The 27,921-nt window shown below is 36.2% G+C and overlaps 2 protein-coding genes across 4 annotated transcripts in view; one reads left to right on the forward strand and one right to left on the reverse strand.

Moving 5' to 3' along the window:
* Positions 1-376: 376 nt before the first annotated feature.
* On the reverse strand, positions 377-16,342 carry LOC107724810 (cullin-3-B). The gene is made up of 16 exons (XM_016533865.1): positions 16,114-16,342; positions 9,985-10,182; positions 9,394-9,507; positions 6,969-7,129; positions 6,712-6,826; positions 6,227-6,455; positions 5,956-6,101; positions 5,553-5,729; positions 4,509-4,679; positions 4,312-4,419; positions 4,024-4,148; positions 3,744-3,840; positions 2,909-3,043; positions 2,628-2,814; positions 1,073-1,218; positions 377-985 (listed from the first exon to the last, which is right to left on the reverse strand). The coding sequence occupies exons 1-16, from the start codon at positions 16,195-16,197 to the stop codon at positions 854-856; spliced, it is 2,325 nt and encodes a 774-aa protein (XP_016389351.1). The 5' UTR covers positions 16,198-16,342; the 3' UTR covers positions 377-853.
* Positions 16,343-16,385: 43 nt separating this feature from the next.
* Positions 16,386-27,921, forward strand: part of LOC107724811 (muscleblind-like protein 1) — an 82,306-nt gene continuing 70,770 nt past the window's right edge. For 2 of the 3 annotated variants that reach the window (XM_016533870.1, XM_016533873.1), the window contains exons 1-2: positions 16,386-16,457; positions 17,416-17,474. The gene's annotated coding sequence lies outside the window, so the exon portion shown is untranslated. Of the gene's footprint in view, positions 16,458-16,641; positions 16,780-17,415; positions 17,475-27,921 lie in introns of those variants that run through there. The other variant, XM_016533871.1, reaches the window with a different exon arrangement.

Genomic DNA, 27,921 nt, shown 5'->3' on the forward strand with positions numbered 1-27,921 from the left:
GTTTTTTAGCTTTTATTTCATCAGGGAGTCTCAGTGATGTTGTTACTCTTTCTTCAAAGCGGTTACCCGCTGTGCACATGTGCAGCACTCATCTGCTCTGCCCATTTCTGAAAACAATTTGATTCTGTTTGGACCAGGGCCACACATAATTCAAGCTGGGCAGTAATGGCATTTTCGAGCTTTAATCGCAAGAAACTGGAGATTTCTGCCAGTCATTTGGCTGCTTTTTATTTCACGTGCCTCGGGAGACACGCTCACCTGGGACAGTGTGGAACGTTTACGTTTGTTTAATAAACCAGGAATAAAATCACATTGATGCATCATCTCCGTGCCTTTACGTTACCACAACGGCTTCTGCAAGAAAGCGGCAAACGGCTCAATATCAGCGTTTTTTATTGAATTTTTTTGTCTTATTTCTGTAGCCACATTTTGGCTGTTTTGTTAGGGTTTTAAATAATTCTGCCTTTTATACAGTATTGAAAAAAAAAAACATGTGCCGTGCATTCACATTTTCCCAAGGGATTCTTTTAATTTTGATCTCTACGAGGGTAAAACGGTGAAGAGACTGAAGCTGGATCCATTCATAGCTGAGATTCTCATAAGAGTGGGAGTGATCTAATTAAAAATAATCTACAACACAATTATGGATTTCTTAGTTTGCTTCCTGATTATTTTCCCGATTGTATGGTTTATGATTTCTCGGTTTGCTTTTCTTTTAAAAGAAGTCCGTTACCCAGAGTTCATCTTTTGTTTAAAAGGAACTTCCCAGTCCATGCGAAAAGCAGTCCAGAATCTTTTTATTTTTCCTGTCTTTGTGTCGCTCGCTCGTCTCCTTGTGCAGTCATGTGATCCACTACGCGACGTACGTGTAGACTTTACGATCCTCCGGCGTCCGGGCCAAATATTCTCTTTCTATAAGTCCTTCTATGCGCTTTTTAATGACCACGGGGCTCGGCAGGAACCGCGCTTTCAGCTGCTGGGTCACCTGACGGGACACAACCAAACGATCATTAGAAATCTGCAGATACGATTTTTGAAACGAATAAAGATCACGCAAAGAACACACGCTCACCTCTGCTACCAGTACGTTGTGCTGCATCTTCTTCCTGGACTTCATGATGCGTACAATGGCAGCCTCGATTTCATGTTTCCTGTCATCGTCTACTTTCTGCCGTGTCTCCTTGCGCTCCGGGTCCGACTCGCCTTGCTTAGCAGCAACTGCAGGAGATGGATTCAACGAGTTTGTAAAGCGCTTTTCTAAATTTAAAAACGTCTACATTTAGGTCACTTCAGATGTAAAAGTACATGGACAATATCTCATTCACCTAACATTTTGTCAAATCAGAATTCATCTCCAAGAAAAAAAAGTGTTAAAGGGGTCATATGATGCGATTTCAATTTTTCCTTTCTCTTTGGAGTGTTACAAGCTCTTGGTGCATAAAGAAGATCTGTAAAGTTGCAAAGACTAAAGTCATTACACCAAATATACAAATTAATGTTCTTTTTAGCAGCATCATATGACCCCTTTAAGTCCTATTGAAAAAGGAAGCTGGGGCATGAAATAGGATCAACAGGGCCAAAAGTGTAGTTATTATTAACTAAAACTAAAATAATTAAAACTACCTTGGCAACTAACCAAAATAAAATAAGTTGAAGTTCTAAAATTACTCAAACTAAAACCTAAATAAAATAAATTAAAGCTAAATAGAAACATTTAAGAAAAACTGAAAATATTTTAAAAGCTAAATATTTCTATTTAGCTTTTAAAATATTTAAAATCTAAATAAAAAGATTTAAAAAAAGATTTAAATACTTAAAAAATAAAACTACAAATTTTTTTAACTAAATTTCAAATGAAAATATGAAAAATTAAAGCTAATTTAAAATAATAATAAATGCTATATGTGACCCTGAACCACAAAACCAGTCATAAGTAGCACATATATTTGTAGCAATAGCCAACAATACACTGTATGAGTCCAAATTATAAATTTTTCTTTTATGCCAAAAATCATTAGGATATTAAGCAAAGATCATGTTCCATGAAGACATTTTGTAAATTTCCTACCAATAATATATCAAAACTTGATTTTTGTTTAGTAATATGCATTGCTAAGGACTTCATTTGGATAATTTTAAAGGCGATTTTCTCAATATTTTGATTTTTTTTTGCACCCTCAGATTCCAGATTTTCAAATAGTTGTATTTCGGCCAAATATTGTCCTATCCTAACAAAGCTTATTTATTTAGCTTTCAGATGATGTATAAATCTCAATTTCAAAAAAATGACCCTTATGACTGGTTTTGTGGTCCAGGATCACATATGATTTGCTACTTGCTATAATAAAAAAGGCAGGGTGAGATTATATTAAGGGGAACAACGTTCTCATTCTAGAGAGTATTTAATCAGACAAATCTCTGAGATGAGTCATTATGTATTTGATCTATTTTAATGCATGCACGGGTTAAAAATATCCATTATTTCACTGCTTTTAGGAGTAAACTACCATATAGTTAACCTTAAAGCTAACAAAAGTCCAATGTTTAACTCTGATTTCTTTCAGACAATCACTTTATTTCGTCCCTTCATTCTGAATCAACAGCGCCCTCTTGTGGCAGCACAATACCTGTTTGTATTTTGACTCTGTGCAGTTTGGAGGTAAACTGGTCATTGACTGTAAACACATGGCCGCTCTCGATCTCTTTACTCTTGGGCTCTTTCGTGAGAACTCTCTGGGTGGGCTTCCCGCAGGCTAGAGACTGCAGGGCCCGGACCAGCTCGCGCTCGGGGATGTCGGTCTCCTGCTGGATCTCCTAAAGGGTTGAAGAAGGGTTGACACAGGTGAAGGTGAAACCGATTGGGTAAGCAGGGCATTTAGATCAGGAACAGGTGGATAGGAGGCTTTACCTCAAAGGTAAACTTCTCTCTGTTGTTGAAGAGCATGAGGATGGTCATCTGGAAGGTGGACACCTGCAGAATGTGCTTCCGTGTGTTTGAGCCTGTTAGCAAAGCCCCGCCAACACCAACATCAGAGCCATCCTCCTAAAGAGAGAGAAAGAGAGAGTCAATTAACCATTTATTTCATAAATAATTGTAACCCTTTATTACAAACAACCAACATGTGAGAAAGAGTTCAATAGTCTTCACTGAAAGAAAAAATGCTGTGTAAAGCAACAAAATCACAAGCAATCAGAACATGTTTGATGTTTAATATGCGGCTATGAGGAGGAGGATTTAGACCAATGATATTCCACTGTGGGTGGAGCTACTCAGCACAGCATATTGTTGATTCTTGCATCCTGCCATTTAGTTTATTCATTATATATTTTAAATATTTAAGTACATGAAATATGTTTTAAATAAGTATATTTATGTATATAGGTATGTATGTGTATGTGTATAACTGACATGAAATGCAATTGCAAAAATACTAATTTCAACAGTATTTTAAATATCTATAAATATATTTACATTTAAAATACAGTTCACAATTTAATCAGTATCTTTACAATTTATATCTATATTAATCATTATCTTTACACATTATTTTAAATATTTAAGTATATATACTGTATATATAAAATACATACACACATTTCATATTTTATTATGCATTTACAATATTACAGTAGTTATAATATTTTGTAATTTGGTATTAAACGTGCAAGTGTCATGAAATTTTATTTTTTTATATTATATAATAAATTATTAAATTTGATTTATTTTCCATGTGTATCTGTACCTTCTTGATGGCTCCGTAGAAGGTGGCGTTGAGGTCTGCAGAACCCATGTGGTGCTGGAGTGTAAGTTGCCTGCCGCTGTGCTTAGCCAAATAAAACCTGCACAGAGTATATAACTCGCATGAAACCAAGCTACAAGTGGAGACACATCTGACATACAGACACACTTCATAAGGGATTATAGCATGTCAAGCTGAGATTATCGGCTTCTCCTAAATACTGTTTAACTGAAAAGAGAACGAAGTCTGGTCTTTTAATAAACTCATTTTCATTGAGTTGTACCTTCTGAAGACCTCGAAGGCGTGGCGTGGGGGGGGCGGGATGTTGCATTTTGGTGTGGCTGACTGTGTGGGCCAGTAACCTGTGGTCAGAACTCTCACTGTGAGATCAACACCACAGAGAGACACCTGCAACATCAAGACAAACCACACAGTTTTGCATTTGGTGTGAAAGAACTCGAATGGATGCATCGTTTCAATGTTCTTTTTCTGCAAACGTGGACTTGGTGTAAATAAGCCCTTAGGGTGCAGTAGTTATAGTTAGCTAGTGTGTATGTGTGTGCGTCTGCACCTGTGATGTCTGCAGGTGGTGGCGGAATTCATCCATAGTGGTATTAGAGATGCTCATGTCCCTGAACATGCCCTCCAGTTTAGAGGTGAACTGACAACCGCACTCCGTCTGAGAGAGATGAGAGAGAGAGAGAGAGCATCACATTAGACACACAAAGGAATACAGTGAATGAGAGTAATGAAGGATACGATGTTCACCTTTAGTTTGGAGATCATATTTTTCTCGGAGTCATCTGAAACGCTCTTATTGGTTAAGAGTCTTCTGGCCAGGTGCTGTTTGTAGTAACGCTCAAACACATCCTTCTCCTGCATGAACCTGAACAGCACCATGGCCTTATCCAGGATGGACTCCACCTCCTGTTCTGTCAGCTAAACACAAACACAATTAAGAGATCAGTAATAAATAACTTTGTTTCAGTATTATTTCTATACTATTATAGCATTCATGGTAACACTTTACAATAAGGTCCCATTAGTTAGCATTAGTTAACACATTAGCTAACATTAACTAACAATGATCAACATTTGTTATAGTATTTATTCATGTTTGTTAACATTAGTTAAACTGTTTATTGTTAATTCATGTTAGCTCAGGTCCATTAAATAATATTAAAAATATATATATTTTTAATAATGCATTAGTAGATATGTAGAAGTATTTTTTTATTGTTAGTTCATGTTAACTAATGTTAACAAACGCAACGTTATTGTACAGTTTGACCGCATATTTTTTTACAGTAATATTTTTCAATTAGCTTTGATTTTCTAATTTTTAGTTTTCATTTTTTTTAGTCTAAATTCTAAGAATTTTGTTGTGTGCTTTTGTCATTTTCTAGTTTTTTTTGCAAATATTTCTTTTTAGCTTTATTTTTTTATTTCAGTTTTAGTTTCAGTAATTTTAGAACTTCAACATGAACGTACTTTATTTCAGTAGTTATCAAGGCAACATTTACCATAGTCTGTTTTTAATCAAATATTTATATTTTATTTCAATTAATAAAATTTTTTTTTAATAGTTTTAGTTAAGTGTTGTTTGTTTATGTGGGTGTTCATTCATCAATTAATCCATATCTAAATTATACAACAACTCATATGCATAACAATATTTTCATTTTCACTGGACAGAAATGTCCATGGAGCATAATATTGTTTTTTGTAGCTAAACTGAAGACTGAATTGACCAAATTTGTAGGCAGAGTTTTCATCTCACAAGCTAAAGATGGTCTAAGACTAATTTCTTACCCCCTTCACTCCTTTCTTGAGTTTGTCGTCGATGAAGAGCGAGAGGTACTCGGGTGATCTGGAGTTGAGGTTGAGGAAATACTCAAAGTCTCCAGCGATAGTCTGTTTGAAGAGCCTGTCGTTGTTGAAGGACTCCTGCAGGAACCGGTCGAAGCGCGACTTCAAATCCAACAAACCCTAAATGATTCACAAGAAAAAGAGCATCCTTACTACTTATTACAAACCTACAGCTTATTGAGGTTGCTGTATTTACACATTTTTACAAGTCTGAACTCCTAAAACTTAGCAGATTTGTTCCTTTGTCTATTCAGGATCTGACTCAGCCAGTCCTGTTGTTTTGAATGAATTGTCTGTGCTGTTCCTTCTTTTACTACTTCAAGTCCTCCTGTCGGTGAATGTGTACCTGGATGTAGTCGACTGGGTTCTTGCCCTCTCCTTCCTCTGACACCAGCGCTTTACCCTGCTCTCTGAGGTACCAGCTCATGCACTCACACATCGTCTTCAGTCCGTTAGGAACCCGACTGAACAACTTATACATACATGCCAGGTCTGACAGAGAATGTGAGAAAAGATGAGAGAAACTGAATGAAATGCAAAGCAAGAGAGGAAAACAGAAAGCCTAATTCCTGACACTTAGAGATAGATGACAGATCAAAACACAAACAGCCGCTCACCTTCTGTCTTTCCATTTTTGAGCATGTGGACCAGTCCCGAGTTCTCCATCTCTACGATGGTCTTCATGTGTTTGGAGATGAGCTCTCTCTCCACCACCTTCACAATGGGCTCCTCTGTTGATTTATCCAGGCAGTGCATCACTCGTTCAATCTCCTCGTTTATCCGAGCCTCCACTTTCTTGATGTAGACACTGGCACTGTTCTCCGCTAGGAACTTCTGACTTTCCATCTGCACAGAAACACACACACACAAACACAAAAACAGAGACATTATAAATAACACAGTGGTCAACGCAGTCAGTCAAACATAAATGAGCAAATTAATCAATTCAACAATTATTTATTTTATTTTTTTCACACAAGTAGTGAATTTGTTCTTCTCAGCCTTTTTTACTGGAAAAAAAATCTTGGTAGATCTGGAAATCTTTTGTTATATCCAAAACGATAAGCAAACAGAGTTGAAGCAGCATGAAAACAGCACCCACCTGGAAGAACTCAGCAGACATGTCTAAAAACGGGATTTCAAAATCCTCCTCGTAGACGGACCGACCTTCTAAGCCCAAAACCATCAGCATCTGACAGGCATTCCTGATGGCTCCTCTGCCATAAAACATGACAGCACAAATGAGATAAAAATCCATTCCTCTACAACTGTGCATGTGTCAATACACTTACAGCTAACAAGCTTTCATTCTTTAACTAAAACACTCTGATGAGAGATGGAATGACAGAACACACACACCTGTCGACCACCTCTCCCCTGCGCTCTCGAGCGATCATGTCCAGTAGAGTTTGTCTGAGATGATCTCTGATGCAGCCATATCGCACAACCTGATCTCTGAAGATGATCAAGCCGAGATTGTAGACGTTCTCCACGTTATTCTGTTGAACATACACACGGTCCTAGATAGACAAAGAAAGAAAAAATTTTCATGTAGATTCAAATCCAGGCTTTGTTGTGTCCCAATTGCTTTCCCAAGTCTCATTTCCAAATAAATTTTCATGATATTAAACTTTTTTTGCAGGCAAAAAAAAAAAACTGAAACAAGGTTCTATTATAATTATTAAGTACTAGATTTTAAAATTTTACATTTTTTTTTTGGTTAAATACCTGAGGCCCCGTCCACACGGAGACACCATTAGCTGTATACGCATAAATTTTGTATCGTATAGGCGTTTCGTCCAGACGGATCCGGCGTTTTGGGAGACTGAAACTGATTATTTTTGAAACCGGGTCCCAGAGTGGATAAATCTGAAAACGACGCCCTTGCGTTTTCGTGTGGACAGTGAATCAGTATATTTTCTGAAACGATGATGTCATCAGCCCACGTCTCGCCCCGAGTCAGACACCGCTACGTCATGTAACAGCAACAAAAACACAAACAAACACGGAACGATTGTCTTTTTATTAACTAACATTAACACAGATTAATAAATGTATTGTTCCATGTTCGTTTGTATACCGCGCGCAAGGTTTATGCGCATAGTCCAAGTCGTCTTCTCCGTTTTTAGTGTATCTCTGTGGCAGAATTACAGCGCCACATACTGGTCTGGCATGTATACTACACCATTTTGTGTCGGTTTCGTGTGGACGCAGATATTTCTTGAGACGAGGGGAAAAAAAGCTCTGGCTTCGTGTGGACATAGCCTCAAATAAGGTCACGTTGGTATATTTTCGCATTTTATTCTAATACATAAATTCTAGGGCTGGGCAAGTTAACACGTTATTATCGCGTTAACACATCCATTAATTAACGCCGACAATTATTTTCTCGCGCATTAACGCAGTTTTTATTATTATTTTGAAAGTCTGTTGCTCACTGACTCTGAAGACACATACAAACAAACCATGGGTCACAGGAGGGGTGGGATGTTGATCAGTACTGGCTTGGGATGGGCGTCATCATGCGTCTCAACCAATGAGAGCATTCAGTTTTTATTATTATTTTGAAAGTCTGTTGCTCACTGACTCTGAAGACACATACAAACAAACCATGGGTCACAGGAGGGGTGGGATGTTGATCAGTACTGGCTTGGGATGGGCGTCATCATGCGTTTCAACCAATGAGAGCATTTGGGGTGGGCCTAACACCGTGTCTACACCGGATGCGAGCGGCGCGGAGTGACAAAATATCCTACTATAGAACCCATTATAATCAGTGATGCGGTCTACACAGGATGCGACGTGGCGCGACACGACAAATCCCTGACAGCAAACTGCTGGCTCGTTCTGTCTATGACGTACTGACAAAAAATTCAAATAATTTGCAATGGTCACTTTATCGCGTGACGCGTCCAGTCATTGAAGACAGACTTTAGCTGTTGCGGCATGGTGCGACAACTGTCGCATCCGGTGTATAGGATCGCAATGAATGACGGCACGTATGATTTGTCGTGTCACGCCGCATCCAGTGTAGACAGCATTACTGATTATAATGGGTTCTATAGTATTTTGTCACGCTGCGCGCATCCGGTGTAGACATGGTGTCAAGACGCACCATCACAAGAATACACGAGTTATATGAAAAGGAGATTTTAATTTGATTACATTAATGTTCAAGTTGAGATTTACAAGAAACATTTTAACTGCTACTATGTAAAGGGTACTGCTGTAAAAAAACATCTTATTTGTTTAAAATGTTTGCAAACCAAATGTTATTGCACTTTTGTTCATACCGCAGTACTTTTAAAACAAAAGTGCGCAATACAGTACTTTTGAATTCATTATTGAATTTTGCGCATAACAATGCGATTAAATTGCAGAAAACTCTTGCGATTAAAAAAAAATTAATCATTGCCCAGCACTAATAAATACATCAGTAAAACTCCCTTGTGCTTTTTTGTGATGGTGACATTGAAGTCATGTGACTGTGGTGTACTTTATAGCCTAATCTAAAAGCCAATGGAACAATCCTATTGGGTTTTTGTCAAGGGAACAAGAGTGATGCTAACTTCTGCTCTGGCCTAAAAAAATATGTCATCACTGTAGCGTTCTATGGCCAAGTCAGTAAATGTTAAGGATCATTGATGCTTTTTGGTTGGTTGTGTTATCCATGAGTTCCTCGCTGAACGCTCTAAAAATCAAAGAAAACATTAGAACATCTGTAAAGTTACAACTCAATTTTTATAATAGTTACATCCCACCAAAGAAAGTCTAAACAACTTACCATGTACATCAAAATGTCTCTAATCATGACCATGGCAGTCTGATGATCATTCCACGCTTGGTTTAGCGTCTGCAGGAAATTGTTATTTAACGAGTGAAGCACGTCTTCTCGTACCTGAAGACAGGGGGAAAAAATGAAAGCTGTTATGAGAGCAGCTCAAGCACATGGGTTTCATCCACCTGAGTGTACAATGACATCACCACTGCATCATCTCTATAACTGACATCATTAACAGCCAGCACCAGAGATAAAACCCCAGGGTCTTCATTAAGCTATATATAAATATATATGTAGTGAAGATGTGAGACCGTGTCCTTCAGATCTGCTTAAATCAATCTGTTCAATTTAAATTCACATCACACTCTGTCAAATTCATTAAGCAGGTCTTTTTAAGCAGTAAACCGAGGTGAAATCTCTGTAACACTCAGTCTCTTGTGGCTCACTGCTTATTAAACTACATTTAACTCCCTGCTAAAGTCTGTGACACACTTTAACACTCAAAAGTTGAATGCAGATCTCTAGGACCTCGTATGTTTTCTCTAAAGCCTTACAGGAAAGATCTACAGGAAAGAGTGAGACAGGAGCTCATACTTTGTTGATGAGGTGCTCGGTGACCACCTCTCTGAGGCCCGTGTAGAGCTTCTCCCCATGTTTGTGCAGCACCATGGTGTAGGCGTTCCTGTAGAGCTCCTCGAAGCTCAGCCCACTGTTGTTCTTCCGCTGGATCTCCTGGATGGCATTCTTCAGAAGATCCCAGATGTTATTCACATACTTCTCATCCATGGTCATCTACAAAAACAAACAAATCACCAAATAAATAAAACATAGAAACGCTTATGACAATTAGATACAAAATGTTTTAGGAGAGATGCGCCTTATCAGCATTGACCAATATTGTTTTTTGTTTAAATTATCAGAATCTTTCTAATTGGACTAAGATTAATTTAAACGGCTTATATTTTTCAATTAAAGCTGCATACTCTTTCTGATTGGAAGGTTGCAAAAGTACTAAAAACTTACTGTAAATCTTTCATAGTATTACACTTAAATATTATAATGTTACTTTATCATTTAAATGTACATATTATGATTTAAATTGACATTTTATAATATTCTGATGTCTGGTTTTAACTTGCAAAATGTGTGTAAACATTAGCCAAAACACAGCATAGATTTATAAAGTTGGCAAAACACTGATATGACATTGGCGTAACATTTATCTATATTTATAGTTAATATTTATAATTAACTACATGTAATGGCCAAAACTTTTATAGTATTGGCAAGTACATTTTAGTCATAAAATGAAATAATATACACTGTACACTATCATTCAAAAGTTTGAGTTTTGGTAAGATTTTTAAATGTCTCTGATTATGCTAAGTCTGCATTTATTTGATCAGTAAAAACAGTTACATTGTGAAATATTATTATAATTTTTAAAAAAAATTGTACGTGAATATATTTTGAAATGTTATTTTGTTATTTCTGTGATGGATGAATTTTCAGCATCATTACTCCAGTATTCAGTGCCACAGCATCCTTCATGTGACACCTTATATTTCTTTACTGTCACTTTTGGTCAATTTAATGCACATCTACTGAATAAAATCTAACTGACCTCAACCTTTTGAACTGTATTGTATATCACCTCAAGTTTTTACACCCTGATATTCACTTTGCTCTCTCTGCACACATCACAACCTTGCAATTACAAAAGAAAAGACCTTATTGACTTTATTCAGCACAGGAAACTAGGCTGGGTTCCGGGCTCGTTAAAAGTAAAACAACTTACTTACAACGCTCTAATGTGCATTTAATGTGCCAACAGGACTGCAGGTCACTCGCTCATATGCTCAACCCTTGGCAGATACTGGGCCAACAAAATCAATTTTCTTTTACGACCAAACCTTCAGCCCAACTCCAGAGCTCTTTATAAGCTTCAAGTGACTCAGCAGAGCTAATCTCACAAAGAACAGGTCTGATGGCTAATCATATGTGTGAATTACATTTTTAATTATTCATGTCAAAACAACACTTTAATGATATGTTAATGATAATGCTTGTCACAGTGTTAGTAACACAGCTCCTGTGATAAATTAACACGCATTGTAGATTCAGACACAGAGAACGCCTCGCTCTCACCTGTCTGTCTCTCTCTGGCTGCTAAGCCTTAATACAGACAGGTCTTGAGACTCATATACCTGTGCAGTCTAGTCTGTGGATTAAAGCCATTTTGATGGGTAAAATCCGTATGGGTGTGAACTAGGGATGTGCGGGTCTAGTCGACTAGTCGACTAAACGGTACAGCTCCTACTAGTCGACACTGAAAACAATAGTCGATTACACGACAGAAAAAAAAAGAAATACAAAAACAGGATTTTATCATTCACATTACCGTCATTTTAACATTGCATTTACAACATTTTAAATAACAAGATAAAATAAAATAATACATTATTTTTTTAACGTTTATCTGGGCGGAAACTACATTTTTACCTCAGACCTCACATGCGTTTTCTTTGTGTCAGTTGCGGTGAGTTCAAAAATGACCTTGCGAAAGACGAGAAGGTGTGGGATTATTTTGAATTAGAAGGAAACGGAAAAGTTTTGAGTAAACTGTGTAATGTCAAATTGTCTTACAATAACTCTACTGGAGCGATGCAATATTCAATACAGGCACATAGGCGTTAGCTTAGAGGCTGGATAAAGCCAGCTAATGTCAATCACGTCATTCACTACAACCCATCGGTGCTGCGATCCCATCCGCGCCATCTATTCCTCTAATGAAGACTCACTTCGGTGGCGGTGCGGGATGTCCAGGCGCTTTCTGAAACTCTATCGGCTTGCTTTTCGTTATCTCTGCGTGCCTGCGACTTCAGTTCCTGCCAAGCACGTTTTTTCAAGTGCAGGAATTTTATTGTTAATCGCCTCAGGTCCCGTCTTTCACCAGACCACGTTGATAATTTCACTGAACAAATAATGCATGGTCTGAGTAAGTAAAATGGGCATTGTTGCATTGTTTTGTTTTTAGACAATATAGCCTACACGAAGTATGTTTTTAAAAGCCGTTTTAATGCTATTTCTTGATAAACCATCCTATTGTTTTTGACTTGTGTTTTAATTTGTTGGCTATAACGTTATATTAAGATTAAGAAATCTGCAAACGGCAGATTTGACAGTGTGATTCATAAATTAAGTATTTCAAATATAGGCTATTATATAGGCTATGCTACACGCACGCACAGAGTTTTTTTTTTTCTTACCATCTTTTGGGGGTTTCTTGCTTTTAGACTAGTCGACTAGTCGGATACAAAACTTTCGTTTAAACGACAGTCAAATTAGTCGTCGTGCACATCCCTAGTGTGAACGCCCACTTTTACCAACATTATGCTGAAAGGCTACCTGAATCACACTTGGTTTGGCAATCACTGCAGAAGACCGTGGCATTGCACTTTCAAAAAAGTTAAGCTAACACAAAGAGGAACCAGTTTTTCCATGAACAGGAATCCCTGAAGCAAAACGTGTGCATGTGTGTTAAGCAAGTAAGTAGGTTTCCAAACTGGGTTTCTGTAGGCTCAGGTCATGTCCATGCAAAGGCACTGATGAAGAAAGTCCAGAGAGACAGTCTTTGAACAGCAAAACATACCTTTATTTACCCTTAACCGCTAACCCTGATATTATCACATTTAACATTTATCAATTTGCCAGATGCATTTACACAGTGTACATTTTATCAGCTCATGCATTCACTGTGAATTGAACACATGCTCAAGTGCCATGCTCTACTGTTTAATCTACAGGAACACTAAAACCACTTCTATTCTTTTATTAAGTCTGCAACTTCAGTTAAAAAATTAGTTACATTAGAAGTTAAACTTACATTAATGCTCAAAACTTCAAGGTTGAGAAGATTTTTCAATGTTTTTAAAATAAGTCTCTTATGCTCACCAAGGCTGGATTTTGTGAACAAAAATATACTAAGAACAGTAATATTTGTGAAATATTATTACCATTTTAACTAATAGGCCTAATATTTTTTTTTATTCCCATGTTGGCAAAGCTGAATTATCAGCCATTACTCCAGTCTTCAGTGTCACAAATCATGCTAATATGCTGCTGATTTGGTGCTCACGAAATATTTCTTATTATTACTATCAATGTTGAAAACAGTTGTGCTTCTTAATATTTTTGTGGAAACCATGATACAATTTTTTCAACTTCAAGATTTAAGAACAACGTAAAAAAACAAAAACCCAGCATTTATTTGAAATAGAAATCTTTCGTAACATTATAAATGTCACAATCAATTTATTGCATCCTTGCTTAATAAAAGTAATTTTTTAAAATATTTTTTATTGATAAAAAATATTTATTGATAATATTTCACCGTGAGCACAGTTGTGCTATATGTCGGCGCACTAACAACTAGGCTATCAGCGCCAACAGTAATAATTTATTTTAAAGAAAAGGCAGAATAGCAGTGTATATAAATTATGAAACAATTTTACACATTTCTATAAAATAATGAATCCTGGAACAGTGAACAAATGTAACTGAAGGGCAGGCCAACAAGTGAAAAAACTCAATTAAAGTCAGATCACAAAATTACAGAGGACAATTTGCACTAAAAGGACTCAATTTTTGCTGAGTTTTGGAGGTTAAAGCAAGAACAATCAGAAGAATCATAACTGGTTAGCTTGTGCACTAAAAGATTTTGAAAATGACAGCAAACACCAAGCTTCTTTACACTCCTAATTCTGACAAAAATGTGTCTATGACGGTCTGATCTTTAACAATGAACTACATGTTCATGTTTCAAGGCACAATGAAAAGGTAAAGACAAACAGTTTGAATGCAGAGGAGAGCTGAGAGCATGTGGGGTGTATCAGATAAGAACACAAGCCACTTATTGAGAGGGTAATACTATGACGAAGAAGTTAAGGCAGCTGTGAAATTTCTAATGATTTCCTCTGACAGGGCGAGACATGTCCAATCCAAAGTAAACGCAGTTTCTGAACGAGAGCGATATCTTATCTTATTACCACTTATCTAAATCAAAACGTCATTTACTGAGTCCTGCGGACATGCTGACAGGTGTCAGGGGGTTTCCAGATCTCAAGAGAAGAATATTTCTAATGCACTAACAGAAAATAATTGCATGGAAACATTTTCACTTCTCTGCATATTATCAAGTTATTCTGACCTAGTTCATTCCATCAGAGCATCACCAACACACCGACAGTCCTGCAATGCACATAATTTGTTCTGAGTGGAGCTAATAAAAGAACAGAAAATTGCAGAATGTTGCAGAGAGATGCACGTCATACCGATGCAAAGTGTGCTGCAGTGACAGTGAAAGACAAAAACACAGCTGCTGAGGACATCAATCATCAGTGTGATAATCTACACAACACTAACCAACACCCATGACACCTGACAACTGACTATACCAGAGGTTTTCAAAATAGGGTCCGGGGAACAACAGGGGGCTACAAGAGGGTGCTTTAGAGTTCGTAAAAAGCTTTAGAAAAAAAAGTAAAAAATAAAATGACTAAAATAAAAAAGATATTAAAAATAAATAAAAATGAGATATATTTGAATAAACAATTATATTTACATAAATAATTACTAAAAGGTTTAGAGAAAGATGTAAAAATAAAAGATAAATAACAAAATGATAAAAATAAAATGTTATTAAAATAAATAAAAAATCAGTTTACATTAATCATAAAAATGACATTTACATAAATAATACAGGTTTAGAGAAAAAAAGTTAAAAATCGATTAAAATAAATAATAAAAAAAATTAAAATAAAATAAATAAACAACAAATTAGATTTACATAAATAAAAAATTACATTCACATAAATAAATCATTAAATTAAAAAAATAATAATAATAACACATCTATCAGTAAATACTAAGAAAAACACCATGTAATAGAAACTAAATACTTTCCAAACAATATTCATTTTCCACAACATAAATTGTGTCTTTATACATGAAAATATATAGCTGCCTTTAAAATTTTAGAAAGGGGTGCTTCACACAAAGATGATCATATTTGGGGGTCCTGGCATCTAAAAGACTGAAAACCACTGATCTACACAACATCAGCCAGAGTGTCAACAAAATACACCAAACACCAACCAATGACAAGAAACTAAATTAACCAGACAACACAACCAATGTAATCAGTTTGGCAATACAACACCAACGACAATAACAAAATTAACCATCAACACCACAGACAACAATCAGTTAGAACAAAAACACACAGCATCAACAAAACACCAACGGGCCAGTCTGACAACACAAGACCCAAAATCAGACCAAAACACTGAAAGAAAACAAGCAGATCTAAAGAAAAGACTGTAGGATCTACAATGCTGTACATATTTTCAGCGTTATGGTCAAAACATAAAGACTCTGTCCCTGACTCTGAATCATTGAGTTTTTTTGAACACTTTCTACACTGGCTGTTTCAATACTTCAAATCACTCTTCTTTCTAATAACTTAAACATATCAACATCTTTAAAACCCTGACGCTAATATTATCATGATTACACGCTATTTCTAGTCCGTAGTCTCTGTAAATCTCTCAAACTCAGCCTCAAAACATCTAAACCCGCTGTGGCCTGCTGCTCTGCCCGATCCCCGGCTCTTGAGTTCTAGCCGCGACCGCCTGAGGGGCGCTCATCTCGGCTGATACTCACGGGAAAGGCGCGGATCCGCATCTTGGTGTCCTTCTTGGTGCCGGGTTTGAGGTTGGACATGTTTGGGTTAGGGAGTGATGCCATCAATAGATGTTAGGGTGGGTGTGTTGAGGGGAAACACGGACAAATCTCGCCCTCTTTCCCCCCCAGGTTTGAGTCCCTGTAGCTTACTCTCTCCCTCTGTCTCTACAGCGATGGCGGACGACTGGATGACATCTCGCGAGAGTGATGATTGTGCTAACAGTAATGCACCCAATATCGCGAGAACGGGGGCCAGCTGGGGCTGACATGTGGTAAACAGCAGTCTGGGCGCTGAGGAAAGAACAACCTTCATGGATTCACCGGTATCGTAGTTTAAAACAGTGTCATGAAGTTTGATAATGGCATCCAAAACCATTGTATGGGAGTCTTTCTTAAATTTTGTTTGCTAACTAGGATTGTTTGTATTTAACCTTTATATTTAGTCATTTAGAAGACGCTTATCTGTAGCGTCTTACAAACGAGAAACATTTACAAGCAATTTACCGATTGATTGACTGGTTAATTTCGACATTAATAGGAGATTCCTTGTTTTGAAACAGAGATAATAAGAAAAAAATAAGTAGCACGTTATTATATAGATTTACTGAAGTCATACAGTGGCCTAAAAAGATTTGGGACACTTAAGTAAGTAAACAGCACTTAAAATATATTTGCATTATATTAGCAGAATATCAAACCTACTTGACGTTATTTTAATCAAATGTAACACAAACACATTTTAAGCAAAACATTTTACAAATAAATAAAAAAATTATGACACAATTATGCCAAATTTGCACGGCAAAGGTGGCACAGAACCACATCTGAAGTGGCATTTTGGTGTCTTTACACAGGCTGTTTAATGCTGCTCAGATGTGGCATACATGCATTTACACACCAATTACAACTGTATACTTTGATACTAAGGGATGAGGTGGGTTTAAACAGACATAATTTAGTGTGGCTTTGATGCAGCATTGCATCATTATTCTTTACAATGAATTTTGAGCAGACACAGAGCCGCCTTAACTTGGCTGTGTAAAGATGCCTTTAGTTTGATATTTTGTTATATAATGTGATAAAATTCATACATTTTAACTGTTGGTTGTCTGGGAGGCAATGCACTTGATACCACAGTGACGTTTGATGACATTATCATCATGTAACACAATAGGCAATACAGCTAGAGTATTCTTGAGAAATGTTTTATATAAAATGGATAATAAAGAACAAACCACTGAAGTGTAGTACAAAGTAAAATAAACAATCTTCACCCTGCAGGTCCTGCCCACACCATCTGTATCCGATTGGACATGGACACAGACGTAGGAAGCTGGATTGTGAGTAGTGAATTGAAACAATGCTGGATAGAATCCATAAGTATGTTTTGGGTGCTTATGCAGTTCAGTCTGTGTGGGGAAAAAATTATACACTATTTCTTAAACCCTGTTACATAGATTGTACTGTTCACCCTGCTGTTTTTGCCTGGTTTCCCCTTAAAGCTACTGTTGTTGTTTCTGGATGAGGTGTTAGTGAGTCCAGCAGGGGGTGTTCATCCTGTGATCTGCATGGGTTTCTGTGCCCCAGTATAGAATTGGAAACACTTTATTGTAAGAAGACAACGTCCTTTAGATGAGACATTAAAGCGAGGTTGCTGTGGTCAGTAAAAATCCCAAGGTGTCTCTTGAAAAGAGTGGCCAAATTTGCCTGCTGGCAAGCATGGTTTCCTAAACATTGGCTCCTGTCCACTAATAGCTGGTGTGTGGTGGGCTTTCTGGTGCATTATGGCTGCATCTGGTGCATTGAAAGGATCTGATCTCACACTGCTCTGACGGTTTAGGAAACAAAGGTGACGTTTACCTCAGTAGTAGTTTGTGTGCTAAATCTGAAGGCTTGATTTTATTGAATATTTGCATCCTTTGGCTTTTGTTTTGCTTATTTAATGATCCTTGTAAGAGAGAGCTCTGCTTATGAAAATATTTTGAAACATTTGATATTTGTTGCTTAGTAATGCATCTCTTTAGTATAGTTAATCAGCTGCATTTCTGTGCTGTTATTGCTAGCCTATAAATATGCATCATGAAAAAACAAAACATTTGAATAGTCACTGATGCAAGGCATAGGCAAAAGTAAATTAGCTAAGCTAAATATATTTAAAAAACTAGTCTAATGCAGGTTTCTGAAATTAAACATTAAAGGGATAGTTCACCTAAAATGTAAAACTCTGTCATCGTTTATCACTTCCATGTCATTTCAGACCTGTATGACTTTCTTTCTTCTCTGAAACATAGAAGATGCTTTAAGAAATATATATATATATATATATATATATACACACATAATGAATTTCAGTGGTCCAAATCTGTTTGGTTACCAACATTCTTCAAAATATATTTTTTGTTGTCTTCTGCACACACACTTTTGGTTGAGCCATCACGTTTAGGGTTTGAAAGATCATCTTTTGATATATGGAGGAACCTGCAGAAATTATAATAAATTATTGCTAGCCTATAAATATGCATCATGAAAAAACAAAACATTTGAATAGTCACTGATGCAAGGCATAGGCAAAAGTAAATTAGCTAAGCTAAATATATTTAAAAAACTAGTCTAATGCAGGTTTCTGAAATTAAACATTAAAGGGATAGTTCACCTAAAATGTAAAACTCTGTCATCGTTTATCACTTCCATGTCATTTCAGACCTGTATGACTTTCTTTCTTCTCTGAAACATAGAAGATGCTTTAAGAAATATATATATATATATATATATATATACACACACACACACACTTGATAAATCAAATACAATAATTAAACATTTTTTAAATTTACATTATTTTAACTTTATTTGCATTTTTTTAAACTTTATTTTGTGTTCTTTCATTTATTTTTTTATTACTGCATTTATTTATTTTACATTTTTGCAGGTTTGGACCTCCATATTGATATGCAGTTCACTTATAATAGCTAAAATCGGGATTGCTGAATCATGTTTACATGCAAATGGTTATTTGCATGTTAATGAAAAATTAGACATTCAGCATAGACTGTTTGAATGTATGTTAATGCCTGTAAAAATGTATGTTAAGACTCGATTTTCACAAAGGTGCATTGCAGGACAGAAATGGTACTGTATTGTCAATGCCGATCGCAAACAGCAGGTGGCAGTCTGGCAGTTTAATCATATGCTGACAAGTATGCACTGTTATTGCCAAATGGTTGGATATCTTAAATGCTAGGCGGCTATTTGATAAAATTAAATATAAATTTCTTCTTTGGTACGTGTTGGCGCAAAAACAGTTGATTTACTTAGGTGAAACTGAGAGTCTTGATAACGCTTACTTGCACACCCTGACACGAGTACAAGTGCAACTACAGCATTTGAAAATGACATAAAACTAAATTAAATTTTAGTTAAAAATTAAATACGTCTTTTAAGGAAATCATATCAGTTGAGAAAATCAATGTAGGCCTACTTGCTGTACTGACAAGCATTGAACCCAACTAACATTTCAAGAGTCAGACTGCATTTTGGAGTGATGCTGTTGGAAACCTCACACCCAGGTGCAAAAACTGTGTGTTGCTCAAGAGTTAAGACACAAATGATACAGAGACAAGACAAGGCAAGAGAGTGATGGGGTGTGGCTGCATGGGCGTCTGTACGGTCTGATAAATGTGTCCGCAAAAGGGGATTTTCATGCGGTCATGTCTAGATATTCAAATGCACACTGGTCAGCTATGTGTATTTTTGGAGTTGGTCGTGGCACTTGGCTTGCTGCGTAACTGACCGTGATACTGGAGTCTTACTTTTCTGGATGGAAGATCAGCTCGTTTGCCTTCATAAAATGCTCAAAAAGAAGATTAACCCCAAGATAGCGGGCGATTATGAAAACAGTATTAGCACCTCAGGCGAGATAGTGATGGGAAAAAAGATAAACCTGTATAAATGCTCGGTCTGTAACTTGAAGAAATATCATTCATGGCTTAACAATCCCCTCAAGCTATCATTGTTCACAGCTTTGTTATTGTTTCACTTTGGCATCATGGGTAAAAGTAAGCGCATTAGTGCAGTGATCTCATTTGCAATGCATTATTTAATATTACTTCTTTTTTTTTACATTGTTAGGATGTCAGTATGAAGTACCTCTAGAAGTGCATTTTTGCGAGAAATCATCAACAAAAGTAGAAAAGGTCTGTGCACGTATATTAAATGCACTGATTTATTCATTCCGACTCATTTATAATTCATAATTCATAATGATTTCTGTCCCATTTTAAATGATTGCTTCGTTAATTATGCCTTCTTTTGGAGAAATCAGTGTAAGGTTATTTATCTGTTTTATGCATATGACTATGACGCTAATTGTGTCTGTGAACTATTTCCAGACGTTATGGTGAAAGCATCTGAGGTGGAATTTAATATTGCTAATAAATTCTAAATATAGGCCTTTGAGTGCATCAGCATTTCTATGCAGGGGTCAGCGGCAAACAACATGGGCCGCTAATGAAGGAATGTGCCAGCAGGCGTCTTTTTACGTCTTATTACGAATCCTCCTAAGTGCTTTAATGTGATTTTTAATGTGCTTTTAATTTTAAATGTCACCAAATTTGCACTAGCGTGGTAGCAAGGTCTCAGATGTCCATGCAAAGGGCCCAGATATTTTATCAAAATCTATGCAGAAAGATGATTGCTTTTGTTAAAACATTACAAACACAAACTTGATTTTTCTCTGAATGTCTTGTCAAAATAGCTGCTTATTTGGGCCGAGGACCAACAGCTTAGACGGGAAAGGTTGTCTGACCAAACAAATCTGGTTTATTTTAAGTGACATTCAGGTGTTGGTAAATCCAAAATCGGAAATAACTCTTAAAACAAAGCAATCTATACAGCTGAGTACACATAAAAAAACTTGTGCATCCTGAATAATGGAAATTGGCTAAATTTAAGCAAACTAAATATACATTTCCCTAGATTTGTAATAGCATGACAGATATTTTAGGTCTCAGATGTCCATGCAATGGCCCAATCTTTGCACTGGAGCTTAGCTCTCTAATGCATGATGCATGAAAAGCCATGTTTAACCATTCAGGCTTACATTCAGAATCAAGAAAAATAAATTTTTGTTACTTGAAATAAAATAAATAATAAGCATGATAAATTATATATAAATATGTAATAACTTATTTATATAATAAACTTTATTTATTTTATTTCAGCTGGTTGTCAAGTTTCTCTTTTTCATCTAGTTAACTTGATGTACTAAAATATCTAAAACAAATTAATAAAAACCATACAGATGTTTAAAAAACTAATAAAAATGACTTGCAAAAATTGCAAAATGAATGAATGAATTGCAAAAATTAAAATGGAATATAGCCTATATAAAAAACGAATTCAAAATATTAACAAAACCTATAAGAGTACCTCACTGATACTAAAATAACATTGATATGTCATTATATTTTACATGAATTAGTGTGAAAAATCTCTATTAGAACCTATGAAATATTTACTGCTATTTAATTCTCAATAGATGTGTAGCTTTCTCAAAATACATCTTTTGAGAATTAAAAAAAAAAAAATCTAATTTTTAAGTAAAGATTTGACAGTTTGCTTAGCTGAAATGTAGTCACATACTGAAAATAAGTCTGTTGTTGCTTCAAACTACTTAAAGCTATAAATGAAGACTTTTAGATATAACAAAAGACAGAGAGAGTCAGTGTTAGTTAAAATTCACATTATTTTGTGTAAGCAGCGGTCAGTTTTATGACCCTGGGAATAGGAAACAAATAAGATTTGGGATCCAGGCGGCCGTCCCAGTTAGCTTGAACTCGAAGACCATCTGTGAATTTCCACAACACTTTCCACAAATAATCAATCATCCATCAGGCGAAATCAAAGAGAGAGCAGTCACGCACCGGACTGCATCGCTTCCCCACACCTAATTCTCGCTCTCTCTCTCTCTCAAATCCCTCTTTTGCTGAATATGTGGCCTTCGATCCATGTGAAATGGTTCTCCTTGCAGAAACACCTGATTTTTATTTCTGTGAGGCTTGTTCATTTGTCAGCTTTGTCAATAGTGGGGCTGTCCATGTGACTGACGGGCCATCCTGGTGCATCACTCCACTTGATTCTGCAAGTAAGCAGTAATATCTGACAGCTCAGTCCAAACTCAGCATTCAGTTCAGGCTCAGAGTGGATCTGATTCGCACCAGAAATGCTGTTTTATTCGTGTAATGATCATAAAATTAAATAGCATTTTTTTTTTGCACAATTGGCCAAAATATTGAGAGCTGTTTGCACTACTCAAATAATAAGTATCTAGAGGGGAAAAATGTATTCTTTGATATGGGAGATAAAGGTTGCATAAAATAAAAATGTATGAGATGGAAACAAATTGCATTTATTGATGATAAATAGAAACCTAATTATCGTGTATTTAAAAAAAAAACATTCAGTTCATTACCTGTTTCATTTAAAATTTCCAACCTGTTTAATTTTTTATGCATCATGAATAATTCACCCAAAAATTTACATTTTGTCATCATTTACTCACCCTCATGTCATTCTAAACCTGTATGAGTTTCTTTCTTATGCTGACCATAAAAGAAGATATTTTGAAGAATGCTGGTAATCAAACAGTTGATGATCCCCATTGACTTCCATAGTATTTCTTTCCCTATGGAAGTCAGTGGGGACCAAAAACTGTTTGGTTCTTCAAAATATCTTCTTTTGTGTTCAACATAAGAAAGAAACAGGTTTGGAATGATATGAGGGTGAGTAAATGATGACAACATTTTCATTTTTAAGGTGAACTATTCCTTTTAAAGGGGTCATATTACGTTGCTAAAAAAAACATTATGTTGTGTATTTGGTGTAATGCAATGTGTTTATGTGGTTTGAGGTTCAAAAAACACATTATTTTCCACATAATGTACATTATTGTTGCTCCTCCATGCCCCGCCTTTCTGAAACGCGTTGATTTTTACAAAGCTCATCGTTCTGAAAAGCGAGGTGTGTTGTGATTGGCTGAATACCTCAAGCATGTGACGGAAATGTTACGCCCCTTAACATACTGTGATGCCATCTCCCAGCACGACGAGACAAAACCAATAAAAGCCATTACAAACAAGGCATTTGTTGCATCCGGTGGGGACATAATTACTGATTATAATGACTTATACTGTGTTTTTACGCGTTGCGTTGCATATCGCGCCGCGTAAACATAAAACCATGTCTGCATTTGTGATCGGAGAAACAACAAACAACAAGCGCTACTCTACACTGCTCAAAACTCGCGTTTGAATCATCATTGGCAAATTCTTTAAATATAAAAAACGACGTACTTACAGGCGGTGAGTCATAAGCGCCAGACTGTCCTTGCAAAGTTGGAACTGCCCCACTTTATAAACAAAGTAGTTTCGCTTTCACAACGAAACATACAGCGTCTCCACGACATGGCGGCGGCGGCAGCAACAATACTACAGCGAGAATCAAAGTTATACCTTCTTTCTTTGAGTGAACGTTTGGGCGGTGTTATGCAAATCTTCCCACAGAGTGACGTAGACATGTGGGGGCATGTTTAAAGGAGGCGTTTTAGGAGGGCATGGATGAGTCTTAACTTTTATAAAGAATATCTCTTTGGGTTTGAGACTTTAGTCTTTGCAACTTTAGGGATCTTATCTATTCACGAACAGCTTGTAACACTCCAAAGTGAAAGGAAAACTTGAAATTGCATCATATGACCCCTTTAAGTTTAACAGTTTGTTAAATCTGTGTAATCCAAATGGATAGATATTTAATTTGCAATTCAAATACAAATTGTGAATCTTAAAATCGAATTATTATTATTATTATTAAGTGTACAGTATACATGTAAGTGTCCAAATACTTTTTAGGGCTGCTGTGCATGTGTCACACTTACACTGTCTGAGGAACGATGGAGACAAGGAGTATAATAAACAGTCTTTTTAATTCACGAAACACTGGGGTAATCCAACACAGGAGCGAGGAATGACACATGTACAGACGAAGTAGACCCGACAAACACAGAACGCAAAAGGCTTGGACTTAAATACTGGGGATAATTGGGGAAACACGGGTGCATGGGATCATAATCAAACTAAACGAGGACAGGAACATGACCAAATAAGTAAAAACAGGAACAGAAACAGGGGCAAAACATGACACAGACAATCCATGATCCTGACAGCATGCTTGTCAAGTCATATTATATATAAGCAATTCTAAATAAAAACCTGGTTTGAGGTAAGCATATTATTTAAAGAAGAACTGTAATTTATCACCCACAGTTTACACATTCATTTGCCAAAAACAACTCCATCCAATTTATTTTGACAGAAAACACAATAGATATCTATTTTATTCTGTGTATACTTCAAAAGTACATTTTAAGATCACCCCATTAGGAAAAGGCTGATCTTGAGTTGTTTGTTTTGTAATGTTGTTGAGTTATGGTTTGTTGGACATTGGTTTGTTGCATTGCATTGCATTGGGTTCTTCAGATCAGCATATTGGTTTCTGTTTTTTTAAAAGTATATTTATATATTAGATATTTTTCATGAATCTATAGTGGAACTTTAGCAGGTTCTACTATGACATCAGGCTGTCAAACCATTTTGTCCTGAGATCTTTTTATGTTGGATTGAAGTGTTAAATCTAGACGTAACTTTACACTGGACTTTTGTAAATGTGCACAGACCTCATTGCCCTCAGGCGTGGATGATAACAGGAGAAATTTCACACATTGCATCATCTGCTCAGGTGATGTCAGTGCATTATTAAACCCACAGTGTATTTGGACACAGTGTGATGAAGGCCTGGGTGTCTCAGCGTGAGGGTTGCGCAAATGACTGTCTTTAGCTCAGCTATTTTGTGGGCTGTTGTTTTCCTGTTGTTTTCACTTCTCTCCATCTCTTACCCCCTCTGCACAGAGAGCAAGCGATGCAACCAAACTAGATCCCTTCCAGTTTAATCAGCAGAAAGGTGTTTACAATTTTTGGCACCTGATAAGTAATAGCGTTTGGACCGTTTTTGGACTGTTTTTGGACCGTTTTGGAAAGAAAAGCAAATAACTTCATTCCATTTGCATTCAAGACCAGCCATTCAACCCTGTTACCTAAGCTATTGTGAGAAAAGTTAATTAAATGTTTTTACTTTAATTTATGGAAAATGTAAATTGATCAATAACTATAAACTAGGGATGTACCGATACCACTTTTTCCAGTACTCGCCCGATACCGATACTTTTATTTTTGGTACTTGCCGATACCGAGTACCGATACCAATATTTTTATTGCATTTGTACATTTTTTAAATATTGGGTACAGAAACCAAAAGAGTATGTATAATGTTAGTTGGTTAACTTCATTTATCAAATAGATACAGTCAAACCAAAATGTATTCAGACACCTGCAACATTTCTCACATTATCACAGTTTACTCGCTATAGTTTAGAAAATGGTAATAAAATATAACAAGAACTCAGAGTTAAACTGTGTCAGAACAAATTCAGCTTGATAATGTTATATAACTTTGATAGAAAGGTATGTAATGGATTACAATCAACCAAAAATTATTCAGACAGCTGTTAGTATGACAGTATTTACACAACTATCAGGCACAACTTAGTCGGGCAACCCTTAGCCTTAATGACAGCCTGTAGTCTCCTGGGCATGTTGTCATCCAGGTACATGCAAACCTGAACTTAAATTTTTTTTCCAAACTCGGTCTGAATAATTTTTGGTCCCAAATTTTTTATCAGTTACTGGTAGTCCACTGGGTGAAGAATTTTTGTGTATAATTTGTCACAGTTTACTTTATTTTCCTATCCTCACTTACATAAATGAACTATAGTGTCCTGCAGGGACAAGTACAGCCTAGCGCATTTCACACAATCTAGATTCACTTTCGCCTGAAAGTCGTGTAAGATTGAAAATAAATGATGTTTATAGTGAATGCCCCAATAAATGGTCTTATTTTTACGATTTAGTTTTAATCCAAATGATGCTTGTGCTAAGTTAGTGAACATCAAAGATCACACAACAGAATGGCGCGTGCACTCTCTCTCTCTCTCCCTACCGTTAAGTAACTTGTGCATTGGTCTGAATATGGCACTTATCATGTTGTGTGGTATCGGCGTTTGGTATCGGGGCATTTTAACGAGTACGAGTACGAGTACAGAAGCTCAGTATCGGGCCCGATACCGATACCAGTATCGGTATCGGTGCATCCCTATTATAAACCAACATTTGGTCCTAAACTACCTACTGATCGAGCTTAATTTAGCTAAATTTTCAACCCTGTTACCTATCATTGTATAGTTTTGTTCATACATTTTTTTTTCAATTTCATCTGGAAAAAAAAAAATAAAAATAGTAGAATCGGATGTTTATTTATTCTTTATTGCTGGAAAATTAAATCAGACAAATTAGGGTTTTAATCTGTATTTAGAAAAGCCCCAAACAGGGGTTGGTAACAGGGTTGCAAAAAAGCAAACCTCATATAAAATAAAACAGTAGAAATAGAATAAAATAATTAAAATAAAGTAAAATATTATATTATAAATATTATAAAAATATAAATATAAATTATAAAGACAATATTAATATATATTATATAATTAATATGAATATATATGTAATTTTATGATAAAATAAAAACAAACATTCTGCAAGACAGCAAGTCCTTTTCTCTCCCGCTCTCTCATTTGGTTTCTCCATCCTTCCTTTACTATTTATAATACGATAATTAAAAATTTTAGAAATAATGTTCTGTAGGGTTAATAAGCCATTATTTTTTATGGTAAATATAGTGTACTGTATATTTTTGTGTGGTATTTCATTTTAAAATCTTACAATAAAACTAAAATAAACATTAAAAGAGACAACAAGTCTTTTTTCTCTCCGTCTCTTTCGGTCTCTCCATCCCTTCTTCCTTCTACTACTCCCCTCCTTCCTTCGGTGGCAATGACTCAGGTCTCTGGAGTTTGTTTTTCCCCTTTTCTCCTCCTAACCCTCTCTTTTCTCTCCCTCTCTCTCGTCTTTTAGCGCATGAATCTTATAAGCAGATAATGACATCCCAATAGAAGGCATTTGTTGCTCGGTCTGGGCGTGGCCCTCTGCTATTTTCAGGCGCTGTCATGTGATTGGCTCAATGAGGGTATAATTATGTCCAGTGCATGAGAGAATTCACTTTCTCCCTCTCGCTCTCTCCCGCTCTTGTTTTTAGTGGGGTGATGTTGTATCTTGTGGTTGTTAGGCTACAAATGGCAACTGCCGTGGTATATAATGAATAATATAATGACCTTGTTTATTTCCTTTAATCGAAAAAGGTGATCTGCAGTTCACAACACATGAGTGAAAATCTAAACACGTACAGGCAGGCCGTTGCTCATGCTGGGTTCGTCACGTGTTGTAAGCAAAGCTACTCTTCTGTAAACATGCGGCATGACTGCGTGTGTGGAAGAGTTTGGCACTTTTTTGAAAGCGGATGGCAGCTTTGTGCCAATAGCATTTGGGGAAAAACGGAAAAAAAGGAAAGGTTTGCTTTAAAATTCAGACAGACAGTGTTTTCTTACAGCTCTCTCTGTCTGTATGCGAGATATTAAGACACATTTTCCTTTTTTATTTCTATCTATCTATCTATCTATCTATTGTTCTATCGTTCTATCTATCGTTCTATCATTCTATCGTTCTATCATTCTGTTGTTCTATCATTCTATCTATCGTTCTACTGTTCTATCTATCTATCTATCTATCTATC

Source organism: Sinocyclocheilus rhinocerous, unplaced genomic scaffold, assembly GCF_001515625.1.
Source record: "Sinocyclocheilus rhinocerous isolate Xijiao unplaced genomic scaffold, SAMN03320098_v1.1 scaffold2500, whole genome shotgun sequence".
Classification (NCBI taxonomy): Eukaryota; Metazoa; Chordata; class Actinopteri; order Cypriniformes; family Cyprinidae; genus Sinocyclocheilus; species Sinocyclocheilus rhinocerous.